The sequence below is a fragment of the Podarcis cretensis genome, assembly GCF_951804945.1.
Source record: "Podarcis cretensis genome assembly, chromosome: 11".
Taxonomy (NCBI): Eukaryota; Metazoa; Chordata; class Lepidosauria; order Squamata; family Lacertidae; genus Podarcis; species Podarcis cretensis.
Window position 1 is genome coordinate 12,497,447 of NC_137180.1, and position 16,110 is coordinate 12,513,556.

Genomic DNA, 16,110 nt, shown 5'->3' on the forward strand with positions numbered 1-16,110 from the left:
TCTCCCAATTCTGATTGAGAATAAGAGCCCAACGGTAACGGTTTTGCTGGCTTTTTAAAGAGGATGATCTGACACTCCCTGCCCCCAAAGAGGAGTTAGTCTGGTTAACATTTGAGGATGTTTGCAGATGGACTCTTCTGTTCCAATGCAATTTGTCTTGTCTTGAAAGCTTTAAGATCCAAATCCAGAAAATACACGATACCGGGGTTTCCCAAACTTGGGTCTGCAGCTTGGGACTACAACTCCCATCTTTCCTAGCTAGCAGGACCAGTGGCCAGGGATGATGGAATTGTAGCCCAAAAAAACCCCAAGTTTGAGAAACCCAGCACTATACTAATACACATTGATGGTGTGCTCAGGCAGACACACCCTGATCTGCCTGGAACAGAAAAGCTGCATAAAATTGTATAAGAGCTTTGCTGGATCAGACCAAATGATCATATAGTATTGTTGACTGTTGTCTCAGTGGCAACCCAAACGGAAAGCCCCATAGCAGAACATGAGTGCAGCAGCTCTGAGGCATACTAAAGTCAAGAGGGTTAGGACATAGCCGTAATGGATTGTAGGTAAAGGGATGCAGATGGCGCTGTGGTCTAAACCACTGAGCCTTTTGGGCTTGCCTATTGGAACGTCGGCAGTTTGAATCCCCTGTGACAGAGTGAGCTCCCATTGCTCTGACCCAGTTCCTGCCAACCTAGTGCTTCAAAAGCACACCAGTGCAACTAAATAAACAGGTACCGCAGCGGCAGGAAGATAAATGGTGTTTCCGTGTGCTCTGGTTTCCGTCACAGTGTCCCATTGTGCCGGAAGCTACTGTTAGGTCCATCATGAGACGTCCACCAGCTTTCAATCACAGATACCAGCAGCCTTCAAGCAAGCAAACTTGCCTTATTATTGCTATCTAGCATCCCACTGCCAGAGGATTGCCTCCTTCCATTCATCAGTTTGCCTCCTCCAAGCGGAAGAAACCTGGACAGTGCTGAATGTCACATCCATTGCCAGGTGTGTCCTGCTGGAAACAGAAAAGGGCTTTCCCCTTGGCCTGCCTTTATATTCACTCAGTTGCCAAGTGCTTTTGTGACATCACAAGAAACCCACAGCCAATGGCAACAGCTGGGGAGGCATCATCTTCATTGCTTTGAGCCACACAATGGCGGGTGAACCTATCAGTGATTGTGTGCTTGTTTACTCAGGACACAGGTGGTGCTGTGGTCTAAACCACTGAGCCTCTTGGGCTTGCCAATCGAAAGGTCGGCGGTTCGAATCCCTGTGACAGAGTGAGCTCCCGTTGCTCGGTCCCAGCTCCTGCCAACCTAGCAGTTCGAAAGCACACCAGTGCAAGTAGATAAATAGGTACCGCTGTGGTGGGAAGGTGAATGGCGTTTCTGTGCGTTCTGGTTTCCGTCATGGTGTCCCATTGCTCCAGAAGCGGTTTACTCATGCTGGCCACATGACCCGGAAAGCTGTCTGTGGACAAACGTCGGCTCCCTCAGCCTGAAGCAAAATGAGCGCCATACCCCATAGTCACCTTTGACTGGACTTAACCGTCCAGGGGTCCTTTACCTTTTTACCTTAATGGGTTCTAGCCACGGACAACCTAATCCTCCATGCATTTGTCATCCAAGTTGGTGGTCATCCCTCCCTTTCTTTGGAGCAAATCCCGCACTTTAACGTGCCATGTGACGAAAGTACTTATTTTTGTCTGCCCTGGATCTTCCACTGTTCAGCTACTCAGACGTACCGGCAAATGCTAGTTATAACAAGTGAGTACAGAACCACTAAGCACAGAAATAATCTGGCAGCTAGCAAGGAACAAGCACCACGGAACTATTCAAAGCAGCAAGCAGGAATTAGAGCATACAGACCTGTCTGGAATCAGGCGTCATCAGGTTTAAGCTGGTGGTAGAGATATTCAGAGTAATGCTCATTCCCGCGAACTGAAGGTTGCTCTTACCCAAGATACTAGAGAGGGCTTTACTCGGCGGCTGTGAAAGCAAAAATTACACATCTCAGTACTCTAGGAGCATCTGGTGGTGACACCTGACTCCACGCTGCATAAACGGGGAGCCTCTGGGGTTTATTCGTCAAGAGTGTGACATTTTAATCAACGTTCTGCGGCTGCTTTTATCCGAAGTCAGTAAGGAACAAGTCGCGTGTTGATTCACAAGGAAGGGAAAGTGCTACGAGGAGAGAGAGAAAATGTGGGTTGTTTCTATATAGATAAGGAAAATATAGTGATCTAAAGTGGTTGGTGTCATACCAGGGAGATCTGGATTCAAATTCCCTTAAACCCTACTGGATAACCTTGCTTCGCTCACCATCTCCCGGCCTTCCCTACCTCACAGGGCTGTTCTGAGGATGAAATGGGAGTGAGGAACCATGTACAGTGGTACCTTGGGTTAAGAACTTAATTCATTCTGGTGGTCCGTTCTTAACCTGAAACTGTTCTTAACCTGAGGTACCACTTTAGCTAATGAGGGCTGCCGCCGCCGCCACACAATTTCTGTTCTCATCCTGAAGCCAAGTTCTTAACCTGAGGTACTATTTCTGGGTTAGCGGAGTCTGTAACCTGAAGCATCTGTAACCTGAACCATCTGTAACCTGAGGTACCACTGTACACCATTCTGAGCTCCTTGGGAGAATGGATTGCATATTAAATGAATGTAATAAAGAGATAAAGAGAACCAAGAGGCATGAGATGAACATGTGGAGCGATGTCCAATTACCTCAAAGTCACGACAAGTGTCAGAAGAGAAGCTTTTCTGTAACAGCAGAAAACTAAAATCTATTAACTATAGAAATGCTGAAACATTTGCAATTATATCTGTTCACGAAAGCCGCTTTAAATCACTCCATCTAACTCACGGAGTTGAGTAATAAACCATTTGTGTGGATTCTCCACACAGTTGGGACAATTTGGGGCCACAAGCCCTTCCTTTAGGGTTTGCAAGCGTGGAGGAAAGTGTTGTTTTATTTCATTCAGGAAAAATGCTGTTAGACAAGTACAGTGGTACCTTGGGTTACATATGCTTCAGGTTACATATACTTCAGGTTACAGACTCCGCTAACCCAGAAATAGTGCTTCAGGTTAAGAACTTTGCTTCAGGACGAGAACAGAAATCGTGCAGCGGCGGCGCAGCGGTAGCAGGAGGCCTCATTAGCTAAAGTGGCACCTCAGGTTAAGAACAGTTTTAGGTTAAGAACGGACCTCCAGAACGAATTAAGTACTTAACCCGAGGTACCACTGTATTAACAGGCACACTGGCTGAAAATACAACATACCTTGTTTTCTTAGAGTGGACATGCAAGGGAATCTTGGTTCAGCCAGTGGTGGAGGAAGCTTCTCCTGCACCTGGGGCAGGGTGCGCATGCACAGCGCCCGTATGGACTGCACATGCGCAGCGCCTGTACGGACTGCACACATGTGGCAGCCTGTATGGACGCCGTGCACCCTTGGCCACTCAACAGCTGGGGGGAGGGAGGGGGCCATCTTGGCCCCCACTCCACGGTGGCACCTGGAACACACCGCCCCACCCCCACCCCTGCCTTCGTATGCCCCTGGGTCCAGCCAGTCGAAACTTCCTTTTCCTCCTGGGCTGGAGTATCCTTCCCTTGCATGTGACTAGATATGGGCATGACCTTACCTGTCCAGGTAACAAAAGGACGAGTCATGCTGCACTCTCTCTCTTTCACTTCCTTCTTCGTTCGACCAGCTGCTCAGCTAGGAATGCTCTGCTAGCTGCCAGTTAGCAGAAGCACTGGGATTATCCCCCATGTGGGGTAGATCCACATGTACATGTCTGTAACTAAGTCTGCCTGCAGGAATCCAACTGTGAACTGATGTGAGTAAACTTCTTTTATTGACTTTGAATAAGATTGCCGTGTCTTTATTATTTAAAGAGGGATTAAAGGGAATTTACCAGGAATTTACAATTCAATCTGAGTCAGACTGAACTGTATACAGTAGTACCTCAGGTTAAGTACTTAATTCGTTCCGGAGATCTGTTCTTAACCTGAAACTGTTCTTAACCTGAAGCACCACTTTAGCTAATGGGGCCTCCTGCTGCTACCGTGCCACCGGAGCACGATTTCTGTTCTCATCCTGAAGCAAAGTTCTTAACCCGAGGTACTATTTCTGGGTTAGTGGAGTCTGTAACCTGTAGCGTATGTAACCTGAAGCGTATGTAACCTGAGGTACCACTGTAATAGTAAGAGGCTCACACGAGCCTGCTACAAGCTATCTGCTGTGCATGTAAGAAAGGGGAATGTAACTCTGCTACATGAAGGAACTTGATAGTGCAAGTTAGGAAGGATATTAATAAACAATGTATCCTCTCCTGCCACCCTGAACATTCCCACAAAAAATTTTGCACCCAGAGCAGTCGCCCCAGTGGCTCCCCCCTACCCACTGTTAATGTATGATATCAGCGAACCATCTCACTCAAATACGTTATTTAGGAAAGTGCCAGTGGAAGAATCTCTGTTGACCTCAGTAGGAGCGTCACTATTTGTATGTGCACATGTGTTGTGATTTTGGTACACAGGTAAAGGATTAACTGCCTTTGCCATGGGCACAATACTGCTCAGTTCCTCCCATGGCAGCAATTCAAAGGACAAAAATTGTACGTGTAAAATGCATACAGGGACTCAATGTCGCATCTCGTTTGGTCCCAAAATGAGAGACTATGATCACGTTGACAAAAAGACACAAGGCAAATACCTTTCTTTTTTTAAAGGCTCCTTTGGCTGCCGGCACAGCATCGCAAACAAGGCTGATCGCTTCCCTGGAGAGACAGAAAAGAACATTGGGTAGCAAATGGTTTCATGGTGCCAGAAGCATACAGTTTGGTTTCTCATGATGGCATTCAACTAATGATCTACTGGAAAGTCTGCATATGGACTAAAGCACTCCGATGCTCATAGTAAACCAAAGTTTGCATTTGAAATATTACACTATTTGATGGTCTCATAGGCTGTACCGAGTATGTTAAAAGTAAGAAAAGCAGGGCAACCAATCTTGCTAAATTTCTTAGGGAATTGTGAAGTTTTAGCATATTCAGAGCTAACCCACAGTTGAGGCAGAGTGAAGCAGTTACCTCAGGTGGTAGAACCATAAGAGGCAGCCCCTGCCCAGCCCACAGAGATGCTCTGCTTTTATTCAGGTGTGAATAAGGAAAAGAAACACTAATAATAATAATAATAATAATAATAATAATAATAATAATAATAATAATAAAATATTTATATCCAATAATAATATATTTATATCCCACCCTCCCCAGCCGAAGCCAGGCTCAGAGCGGCTAACAGCAGTAAAATGATAAAACATTCTAAAATAATTTCATTATAAAATTAATTCCCATCAGATTAATGGCAACCATTGGGGCTAGAGTTCTGTGAGGATTCATTTCTGCTTTTGTTCTTCTTCAGATGGTACGTACTTATGCAAGGTAGTTGAAAAGATAGGTGTGGAAAAGTATTTGCAGTGCATCATCTCATATTACCTTGTAATCTGTGTTCTAGTATTGAAGTCAAGGGATCTCATGGAACGCAAGACCTCTATACATCCCAAGTACTGCGGGAAGGAGAAGAAAATGGTAAATAAGCATAAGCGGGAAAGGAATTTATAACAGGCATTTTAAAATGCAAAATAAAAGCACAAATCATTTCCTCCCACAAGTGCACACAAACAGATGGAGAATGGGGCACGCATAGGAATTTATGTAGCTTTATTTATGCATGTTCTTATACTGTATGTCTCATTTTCACCAAACAAGAGTCCCCACTCAAACTGATAAAACAAATAAAAGTACAGTATGACCCAGAAGCTGTATGCCGGCTCCCTTGGCCAATAAAGTGAGATGAGAGCCGCAACTCCACAGTCAGTCATGGCTGGACCTAATGGTCAGGGGTCCCTTTACCTTTATAGTATAAAAGTCCACAGAAAATGAACAATATTAAAATTTACAACAACAACAATAATAATAATAGAAGGGAAGAAAATCACAGCCCTTTATTGACGCAGAAACTGTTCCCACCCACCAGATTCTTACATGGATGCACAGCTGTTAATGGAAAAGCGAGGCCCTTCCCCACTTGACACAGTGAGATCAAGTTGCATGATTTACAAAAAGCAAAACATCTCTTTGGAGGGGTGAAGAAGAGTGAGCAACTGGGTCAATTTATTTGTGCAGGGGAATCATTTTCAAAAGGAACAGCTTTTGACAATGGAACTGTTCTTTAATTTTTTTAGTGGTGTGCTTTTTGGACAAAGTAGTAAAGGTAAAGGTAAAGGTACCCCTGCCCGTACGGGCCAGTCGTGTCCGACTCTGGGGTTGTGCGCCCATCTCGCTTAAGAGGCCGGGGGCCAGCGCTGTCCGAAGACACTTCCGGGTCACGTGGCCAGCGTGACAAGCTGCATCTGGCGAGCCAGAGCCGCACACGGAAACGCCGTTTACCTTCCTGCTAGTAAGTGGTTCCTATTTATCTACTTGCACCCGGGGGTGCTTTCGAACTGCTAGGTTGGCAGGCGCTGGGACCAAGCAACGGGAGCGCACCCCGCCGCGGGGATTCGAACCGCCGACCTGATGATCGGCAAGTCCTACGCGCTGAGGTTTTACCCACAGTACCACCCGCGTCAAAGTAGTAATCCTAAATAAATAAGAATAAAAATGTGCACCCCACCATCAAGACCATTCCATTGTAACTATCCTACCTCCCAAAAATTCCATACCTCTTGCAGTGTACAAATTCTTCAAACACCCTCCATATCTCCTCAGAATCATTTCTCCTGCATATTCCCCAGCTTACCTTAATGGCACACGTTAATTTATCATTAATAGCTATATCCCACACCTCTTTATACCATTCTTCCATTTTATATTCTGCTTGCCCCTTCCACTTCCTGTCTATAATAATCTGTGCAGCTGCCAATAAATTTGTGAGCAAGTCCTTCACAGCCTGCGAACCTTCCACCCATCGTAAATTGATAATAATGCTACCTCTGGACTTTTGGTCAGCTTTAACCCAGTGAGACGATGGAACTGTTCTTTTGCTGTTTGCATAAGACATGCTAGAAACCTCTGGCTCACTCCATGCTGTTCTAGGTTCCTAAGGAGTCCTTGGATTCCCCACTTTCCTTCAGGGTTCATTTCCAACTTTACACCAGATACTCAATGAAAAGTTACTGAGGTTGGACACCAGCCCCACTGAAAGCTGTTGATGCAGTGGATCTAAACACTTTTCACACGCTATGCCTGCATTAGGCTCAGACTATAAATAATGAGTGTCACCCAGATTCACCCAAATCTGGTTAAGCAAGAACTCAAGTAAGTAGAGAGCTGGGAATTGGATTGTTAAAGCAGAGGAGGCACAGAGGTGAGGAGCTCAACACCCCTCTGCAGCTTCCCTCCTCGCAGCTTCTCTCTCCTCCAAGATCACTGTGTGTTATACTAAGCCTAGATCCTAGAACAATAGGCAAGTAGGATCCTAGAATGCAACAACTGATTGGCCTGGAGGAAAAGACCAATCAGACTCCAGAAGGGAAGCAGAATCAGCCAATCAGATGTGACTCATTGTGTAAATAATGTACAGTGGTATCTTGGGTTAAGTACTTAATTCGTTCCGGAGGTCTGTACTTAACCTGGAACTGTTCTTAACCTGAAGCACCACTTTAGCTAATGGGGCCTCCTGCTGCCGCCGCGCCACCGGAGCACGATTTCTGTTCTCATCCTGAAGCAAAGTTCTTAACCCGAGGTAATATTTCTGGGTTAGCGGATCTGTAACCTGAAGTGTCTGTAACCTGAAGCGTATGTAACCTGAGGTACCACCTGTATATAAAAACCTGAGGTTTGGGGGGCAATTCAATCACTGTTTTACAAACTGCAATGAAGAGCATGAAATCACTACAAGACTCCGAGTATATTTCACTGTGGCACCAAGAAGCCAGTGAGGAAAGCACTAGCTTCTGGGCACTTAGAAGCAATCGTGGAGAATCAGCATCCCGCTTGACCTTTTGCTGTATAAATGTGACTGCAGATCCTGCCATATGCACAGAACACAGATCTAGCTCCATCACATGCAGTCGGAGTTTTGAACTCTCTAAGCACACCCTTCACCGCTCAGCCCTGTAAAATGCTACGCAGCAGATCTACACAGGAGGTAGTGTAATGCAGGGCTGAGAACCACCCAACTCTCTCACACACATTCCTGCATGCACAAACACACAGAGAACACACACACACACAGAGAGAGAGAGAGAGGCAGACAGACAGACAGTCCTCCATCTTCAGCTGATCTATTTGGGAAGGAGGAGTATCGCCTTCTCTGCACACATCAGACAGTTGACTCACTGATCGGGAAGAGGGCAATTTGCACCCCTACCAAGGCACCAGATTCTGCCCAACCAGTGCAGTATCTACTTAAGTCCCACCTGCCCACTCCTACGCTGTTTTTAGCTGCTACTGCCAAAATTGTTTGGTCCTTGGAGTAGGGTTACCAGACATCCCCGTTTCCTGGGGACAGTCCCCGGATTTGCGAATAAGTCCTCAGACAAATTCCATCCCCAGAATGTCCCTGGATTTCTTTTTTTAAAAAAAAAAATGATATTTATTCAAAATTTAAAAAAAAAAAATGCAAGATACAACAACAAAACAACAAAACAACAAAAAACAGAAAAAAGAATAACAAAAAAAAATACAAATACAAATTACATCCTTTCATTTACCGTATTTTTCGCTTTATAAGACGCACCAGACCACAAGATGCACCTAGTTTTGGGAGGAGGAAAAATATTCTGAATCTCAGAAGCCAGAACAGCAAGAGGGATCGCTGCGCAATGAAAGCAGCAATCCCTCTTGCTGTTCTGGCTTTTGGGATAGCTGCGCAGCCTGCATTCGCTCCATAAGACACACACACATTTCCCCTTACTTTTTAGGAGGGAAAAGGTTAGTCTTACAGAGCAAAAAATACAGTACTTATTTCTTGGACCTCCTCACACCTCCCTTTTTGTATTCTATCTTAATTCATTATTTCAGCAAATTCTTCCCATACTTCACAATTTTTATTTGAATTTTTATTTTTTATTTGTCTTAACAATCTGTCTCTCTTTTTTTTTCTTCCCGTTAACTCAACATATCCTTTCCAACTTTTCCTATAATCTGTTAATCAATTTACCGTTGATTTCTTTAACCTTGTCTTACCTTAAGAACCATAAAATTTCAAAATTTAAACCATATTTATGCATACCTCCTTCAAACCTTTCTACTAAAGCCAATTAATTCCTTTCCAACATATTCTTATATTTCATTAGTATCACACTAATTCCAAAAAGAAAATATATAAAATGAAATTCTCTTCTAATTAAATCCAACGTCCCTTCTTCCTGGTTTTGGGTTATGTCAGTCCATTCTAACCATTACATCCTGTCCATCAATCTGGTGTTCTAACGTCCGAGGCTCTCAGGTCTCTTCTACGCCCCCTCTTGTTCCCCGGATTTCATCTAATGTCCCCGGGAAACACAGCAGCGACAGTCTCAGCAGCCTGGAGCAGTTTGTTCTGGCGGGATTCAGGAGCAGGTCGGAAGTCCCCATATGATGGTGGTGCAGGGGCTCTAAGATGCAGCTTCTGGGCTGCCTCCACCTTCCCCGACCCCAGCAACTGAGCTGTGAAGGGAGGCTTCATGCTGCCTATCACAGCAACCTCCCAACTCCTATTTGCATGCAAGCAGGAGCGGGGCGGGGATCTCTCAGCTGTGCAGGGAGGCTTCACGCTGCCTATCAGAGCTTGCGTGCAAGCAGGACAGGGCAGGGATCTCTCAGGCAACGGGAAGCCTCCCTTCCCAGCTGAGAAATCCCCGCCCCCTCCTGCTTGCACGCAAGTAGGGATGGGCTTGGGGCTGTTCCGATGGGAAGGGAGGCATTGTGCTACCTGAGCCTCATAGAATCATAGAATCATAGAGTTGGAAGACACCACAAGGGCCATCGAGTCCAACCCCCTGCCAAGCAGGAAACACCATCAGAGCACTCCTCACATATGGTTGTCAAGCCTCTGCTTAAAGACCTCCAAAGAAGGAGACTCCACCACACTCCTTGGCAGCAAATTCCACTGTCGAACAGCTCTTACTGTCAGGAAGTTCTTCCTAATGTTTAGGTGGAATCTTCTTTCTTGTAGTTTGGATCCATTGCTCCGTGTCTGCTTCTCTGGAGCAGCAGAAAACAACCTTTCTCCCTCCTCTTATGTGACATCCTTTTATATGTTTGAACATGGCTATCATATCACCCCTTAACCTCCTCTTCTCCAGGCTAAACATGCCCAGCTCCCTTAGCCGTTCCTCATAAGGCATCGTTTCCAGGCCTTTGACCATTTTGGTTGCCCTCCTCTGGACACGTTCCAGTTTGTCAGTGTCCTTCTTGAACTGTGGTGCCCAGAACTGGACACAGTACTCCAGGTGAGGTCTGACCACAGCAGAATACAGTGGCACTATTACTTCCCTTGATCTAGATGCTATACTCCTATTGATGCAGCCCAGAATTGCATTGGCTTTTTTAGCTGCCGCGTCACAGTGTTGGCTCATGTCAAGTTTGTGGTCAACCAAGACTCCTAGATCCTTTTCACATGTACTGCTCTCAAGCCAGGTGTCACCCATCTTGTATTTGTGCCTCTCATTTTTTTTGCCCAAGTGCAATACTTTACATTTCTCCTTGTTAAAATTCATCTTGTTTGTTTTGGCCCAGTTCTCTAATCTGTCAAGGTCGTTTTGAAGTGTGATCCTGTCCTCTGGGGTGTTAGCCACCCCTCCCAGTTTGGTGTCATCTGCAAATTTGATCAGGATGCTCTTGAGTCCATCATCCAAGTCCTTGATAAAGATGTTGAATAAGACCGGGCCCAAGACAGAACCCTGTGGCACCCCACTAGTCACTCTTCTCCAGGATGAAGAGGAACCATTGATGAGCACCCTTTGGGTTCGGTCAGTCAGCCAGTTACAAATCCACTGAGTGGTAGCATAGTCAAGTCCGCATTGTACCAGCTTCTTTACAAGAATATCATGGGGCACCCTGTCAAATGCCTTGCTGAAATCAAGGTAGGCTATATCCACTGCGTTCCCTTCATCTACCAAGCTTGTAATTCTGTCAAAAAATGAGATCAGGTTAGTCTGACATGGCTTATTTTTCAGCCACCACCACCACCGCTCTCGGCCCTCCTTCTCCGCCTTCCATGCCTGATCCACCATGCATCGCTTCCCCTCCACCACCACCGAAAACCAACAGGCTCATGGAGAAAGGAGATAGAAGCCTTGGAGGAAGGGGGAACATGGTGGTTGAGGTCAAGGTGGCAGCTGCCCCTCTGCCATCACCATCACCTTATTTATTTATTTATTTATTTATTTATTTATTTAAAGTGTCCCCGGATTCATTGGAAAAAATCTGGTAACCTTACCTTAGAGGCCAGATTAATTTGCAGCAGGGGGCTGGGCAGATCAGGCCAATGAACTGCAACCCCTAATCAATCACCTACCAATGTGGATGAGATATCAATTCCTCTTAAAGGAGGGGGCGCGTTGTGATCGGATCTCTAAGCACCCTCCACCTCCTGGTGTGGGAAGGGCTATGCCCTGCTCCAGTCTGGTTGGTCGTTTCACGGTCACTTGGACCCTTGGCTTGGGGGATGACTGCAAAACAATATTTAAGCCCTGTGTGTTGTATGCTGGTTTTCTTTGCCTTCGTGCAGTGGACCCTTTTAATGAGGGTGATAGAGGAGAGTGCAAAATATGGTCTGAAGCTCAACATCAAAAAAACGAAGATCATGGCCACTGGTCCCATCACCTCCTGGCAAATAGAAGGGGAAGAAATGGAGGCAGTGAGAGATTATACTTTCTTGGGCTCCGTGAACACTGCAGATGGTGACAGCAGTCACGTAATTGAAAGACGCCCGCTTCTTGGGAGAAAAGCAATGACAGCATCTTAAAAAGCAGAGACATCACCTTGCCAACAAAGGTCCGTATAGTAAAAGCTATGGTTTTCCCAATAGTGATGTATGGAAGTGAGAGCTGGACCATAAAGAAGGCTGATCGCCAAAGAATTGATCCTTTTGAATTATGGTGCTGGAAGAGACGCTTGAGAGGCCCATGGACAGCGAGAAGATCAAACCTATCCATTCTTAAGGAAATCAGCCCTGAGTGCTCACTGGAAGGACAGATCGTAAAGCTGAGGCTCCAATACTTTGGCCACCTCATGAGAAGAGAAGACTCCCTGGAAAAGACCCTGATGTTGGGAAAGATGGAGGGCACAAGGAGAAGGGGACGACAGAGGACGAGGTGGTTGGACAGTGTTCTCGAAGCTACCAGCATGAGTTTGACCAAACTGCAGAAGGCAGTGGAAGACAGGAGTGCCTGGCGTGCTCTGGTCCATGGGGTCACGAAGAGTCAGACACGACTAAACGACTGAACAACAACGACAAAGCAGACCCCCCCCCCCGCCCACCCACCCTTTATTTAGGTCCGTCTGGCGTTGCTATGGACTTGTTGGCTGCCTGTTTTGTAATGGGGGCCTGGGAGGAATTTTTCCATTTGGCAAATTGGCAGGACCATTTGGTTTTTGCCTACCACCGTAGCAATCGTCACAGCTTTGTAAGGTTTGGCGGTTAGGCATTGGATCAGCAATGGTGGGGAGGGGAGGTGCGGCCATCACCTGTCCCTCCAAGCTGAAGAGTATTCCATTAAAGGAATCTAGGGGTTGGCCTAAGGGGCTAGGGCCATACCAGGACCCCACAGGGGCACCGGGGGGGGGACGCTCTGGTGGCGCTCCCTCTGGCGGTGTTTCACCCTTTTATCAGATTCCCCGCGATGCAGGTGGGAATCTGATATAGTTTGGATGATTCCAATGCCTAAGCCAATACCACTCACATTCTGTATTCAATAAAGTTGTGGCTTAAATTTTGCCCAGTAACTTAAACTAAAATCCTGTGTCACTGTGTTTCATTTTTGGGGGGTGCTGGGAGGGGGTCTCAAATCGCAACGATATAAAAGAAAGGGACAGCCACCTGACATTGCATAAATTACAACTGCTGGAAGGCCAGCAAACAGAAACAGGACTCAGGAATGGGTCAGGAACTTCTCGGCCACTTTCCCCCCTGCAATTAATCTTAAATATTACCCATATAACCTTTGCTAAGAGTCCCCCGGTCCCTATCACCCACCCAGAAGATGCTGAAATGGCAGTTTAAATGAAGTATAAAAAATAAAGGTGCTGCAATGTGACCTTAGAAATATTTCATGAACAAAAATGTAATACCCCATACCCTTGAGATTCTACGCAATGTCTGGTCAGAGGTATACATTTTGATGATGTGAGCAACAAAGTCATCTGCATTTAATCCTGGCGCAGAAAATCCCTGAAAACGCTGGTTGACAGCCAGCCCTCTATTAACTATTCTAAAAATAGGCCTGCAAAATTAGAAATTTCTTACTTAGGGAGATTTGAATTCATGGCTGTCTGCATACAATCTGTCTCAGCGTCGCATTGTAATAGTTTTAGCTGGAAAAGGGGAGCCTTCCTTCGAAAACTTGCCAAGATTTATTCATGTTGAACTGATTACTTGTACAGCAATGTGATAACACAAAAATGGCTTCATTAAAAAAATATCCAGGGTGTTAATTGCACATGAGGGAAAGATATGAATATGTGTGTTTTCAGATATATTCATGTGTGAAAGAAGATCTCTTAATATGCAGTTCCCATATCTGAATTACGTTCTAATGGGTGAGATTTGAGCACCGGAGAATGACAAGCAGTCATAGAGATTTAAGGCTGTAATTTAATCTAATTCTTCAATCTCAGGAGGGTGTGGATGACGAACAAGGCATTAAATTCCTTTAATAGTTAACAGAATAGCTGGTGGGCTATGCATTTGCTTTGTAAAGGAAACTGTACTATTAATCTGCCATTTAAGAAATATAAAATCAAGAGCTCTGTGATAAAAAGTCTCAAATCCATATCCACCTTGGACGCTCACTGCAGCTTCTCACCAGTTCCCTAGCTCTGTGGAGGGGAGAAATTTAGTTGCCTTCTTGCCCTTCTACTAAGAGCGCTCTCAGCATATACTGTGAACTTCCTAGGTGACACTGAGCAGTCTCGTTCTGATAGGATTACCAGAGGCAACCCTAACTCCTTGACTTATTGATTTACTAAGCTGAAGTGGGAAGTCCTCTGTAGTCGCTGTAGAATGTTACTTGCCCAAAAATAGAAAGAAGAAGAAGAAGGGATACAAGAACTTATGAAATATGCAGAAATGGCGAAACGTACCGGAAAAATAAGAAATCAACAAACTTTTTATAAAAGAATGGAAATGGTTTACGGAATATCTACAATTAAACTGTAAATAGATAAGAACATTGGCAGGTTTTATAAGAGTATATTTAAAGTAGATGAAAAAATGAGTAACTTAAGTCAATTTGGAATATGCAGAAAATATAAAAAACAAATTTAAGGAACCGCAGAGAGAGGGGGAAGTTGAGTTTTGAAGTGTTAAAATGATTGTAAAATTATTGAGATGTATAAAACTGAAAATCATAAATAAAATAATAATAATAAATGAAGTGGGAAGGTTTCCTTGCGGGATCAGTGTTCATCAGGCATGCATGTTTTTGCAATGTCCATATGATGCCATTGACTTCAAAATCCCCGCCCAAATTCCACCTTTTCCTGTTTAATCTGGATTCACCCTTCCAAGCTGGGGATTCAATAAATATTTTTTTTAAAAAAAAATATTGCTGCCAATAACTTATTTGCAATATCTCAAATTAAGCCCCCCTATGGAAGCCCTCTTCATCTTCAGAGAAGAAAAAGCAATTGCTCTAGATGACCTGTTTATCGAGCATTTGTTCTGATTTAACTGGAAGGAGGGTGGAGTGAGGTATTTATTGTGCATTTATTATGATTTGTTTACAGAGAGGTCAGAGAACAAGTGTTATCCAACATTTTCCAGTGCATTTTCCCATCACTTTCCTTATCGCCAAAAGCCTAATCTTCTTAGGGAGTGGGTTTGTTGCATAATACCTCCTGATCAGCTGGAATTCCACAGCTGGAATTTGCTGGTACTGTATGTGATTGAATTCTACCGCAAAACAGAGAGCATCTGAAAATACCCATAGACTGTGTTCATTGTCATTACCCATTTACAATTCAATTTTCAGAAGCAAGATGCACATTAAGCTCACAATTTCTTTGCCACCTCATTTTAAATGAGCCAAGAATACTTGAACAAAACAGATACTGTCCTTTAGGTTATGAGGTGGGGAAAAAATATTTTGGCCAAAAGCAATTCTTTAAATGAAAACTGGGAGGCTCACTGCAAGCTGCTAAATTTTAGCAAATCAATTCAGACAGATGATAAGAAAAGCAAGGTTGGCACATTAAAGTTTATATTTGTTCATTTCCTGAGCCATAGATAGTGCTCACTATAATACATCAAACTGCATGGTACAAGTTAATCAGTCTAATAATGCGTGTTATTGCACAAACATATTGTGTTAGTGCATCCATCACTCCTTCTAATAGTGAACTCAGACAGTGAGCGCAGACAGGGTTGCAAGCCCAAAGGTGGCTTCTGTAAGGTTACCAGATTTTTTTCAATGAATCCGGAGACACTTTTCAACTTCCTACTAAATAGATGGATTTTGTCAGGGGACTGATTTGTAAGTACAGGGACTGTCCCCAGGAAATGGGGACGTCTGGAAACTTTAGGCTACTGAGAAACAAGAGTGGGGTGTGGGTTCACATTAAACAGCTAGAAGACCAAAAACAGCAAGACTTAATAACACTCAGCATATAAATAAAACCAACAGTTTTTTAAGTAAACATAAAAAAATAGAATTACATGTCTGAGTAGGCTTGGGACTGTGGAGGTGGGAGAGGAGGATTAAACTATCCCCTCCATCCACTGTTTTTTTCCAATCAAAGTGCTCCCCTAAAGCTGCTATTTGCCCCAGAAGCGGCAGAGGGGACACAAATAGGTGTCATATGTTTTGTTCAATGTGGCAAATAACAGCTGAGGCAGAAGCAGAGGTTATTATTGGAAATTTTGCAGGGGAAAAGGTTAAAACTAAGCAACCTG

At 44.5% G+C, this 16,110-nt stretch overlaps 1 protein-coding gene across 2 annotated transcripts in view; it reads right to left on the minus strand.

Annotated features, from left to right (window-relative positions):
• Nucleotides 1-16,110, minus strand: part of SHC3 (SHC adaptor protein 3) — a 55,941-nt gene that overhangs the window by 23,956 nt on the left and 15,875 nt on the right. For both annotated transcript variants that reach the window (XM_079995546.1, XM_079995547.1), the window contains exons 3-5: nucleotides 5,505-5,575; nucleotides 4,721-4,784; nucleotides 1,866-1,985 (exon numbers count right to left, since the gene is read on the minus strand). In XM_079995546.1, the coding sequence (XP_079851672.1) occupies nucleotides 1,866-1,985; nucleotides 4,721-4,784; nucleotides 5,505-5,575 (255 nt within the window). The remainder of the gene's footprint in view (nucleotides 1-1,865; nucleotides 1,986-4,720; nucleotides 4,785-5,504; nucleotides 5,576-16,110) is intronic.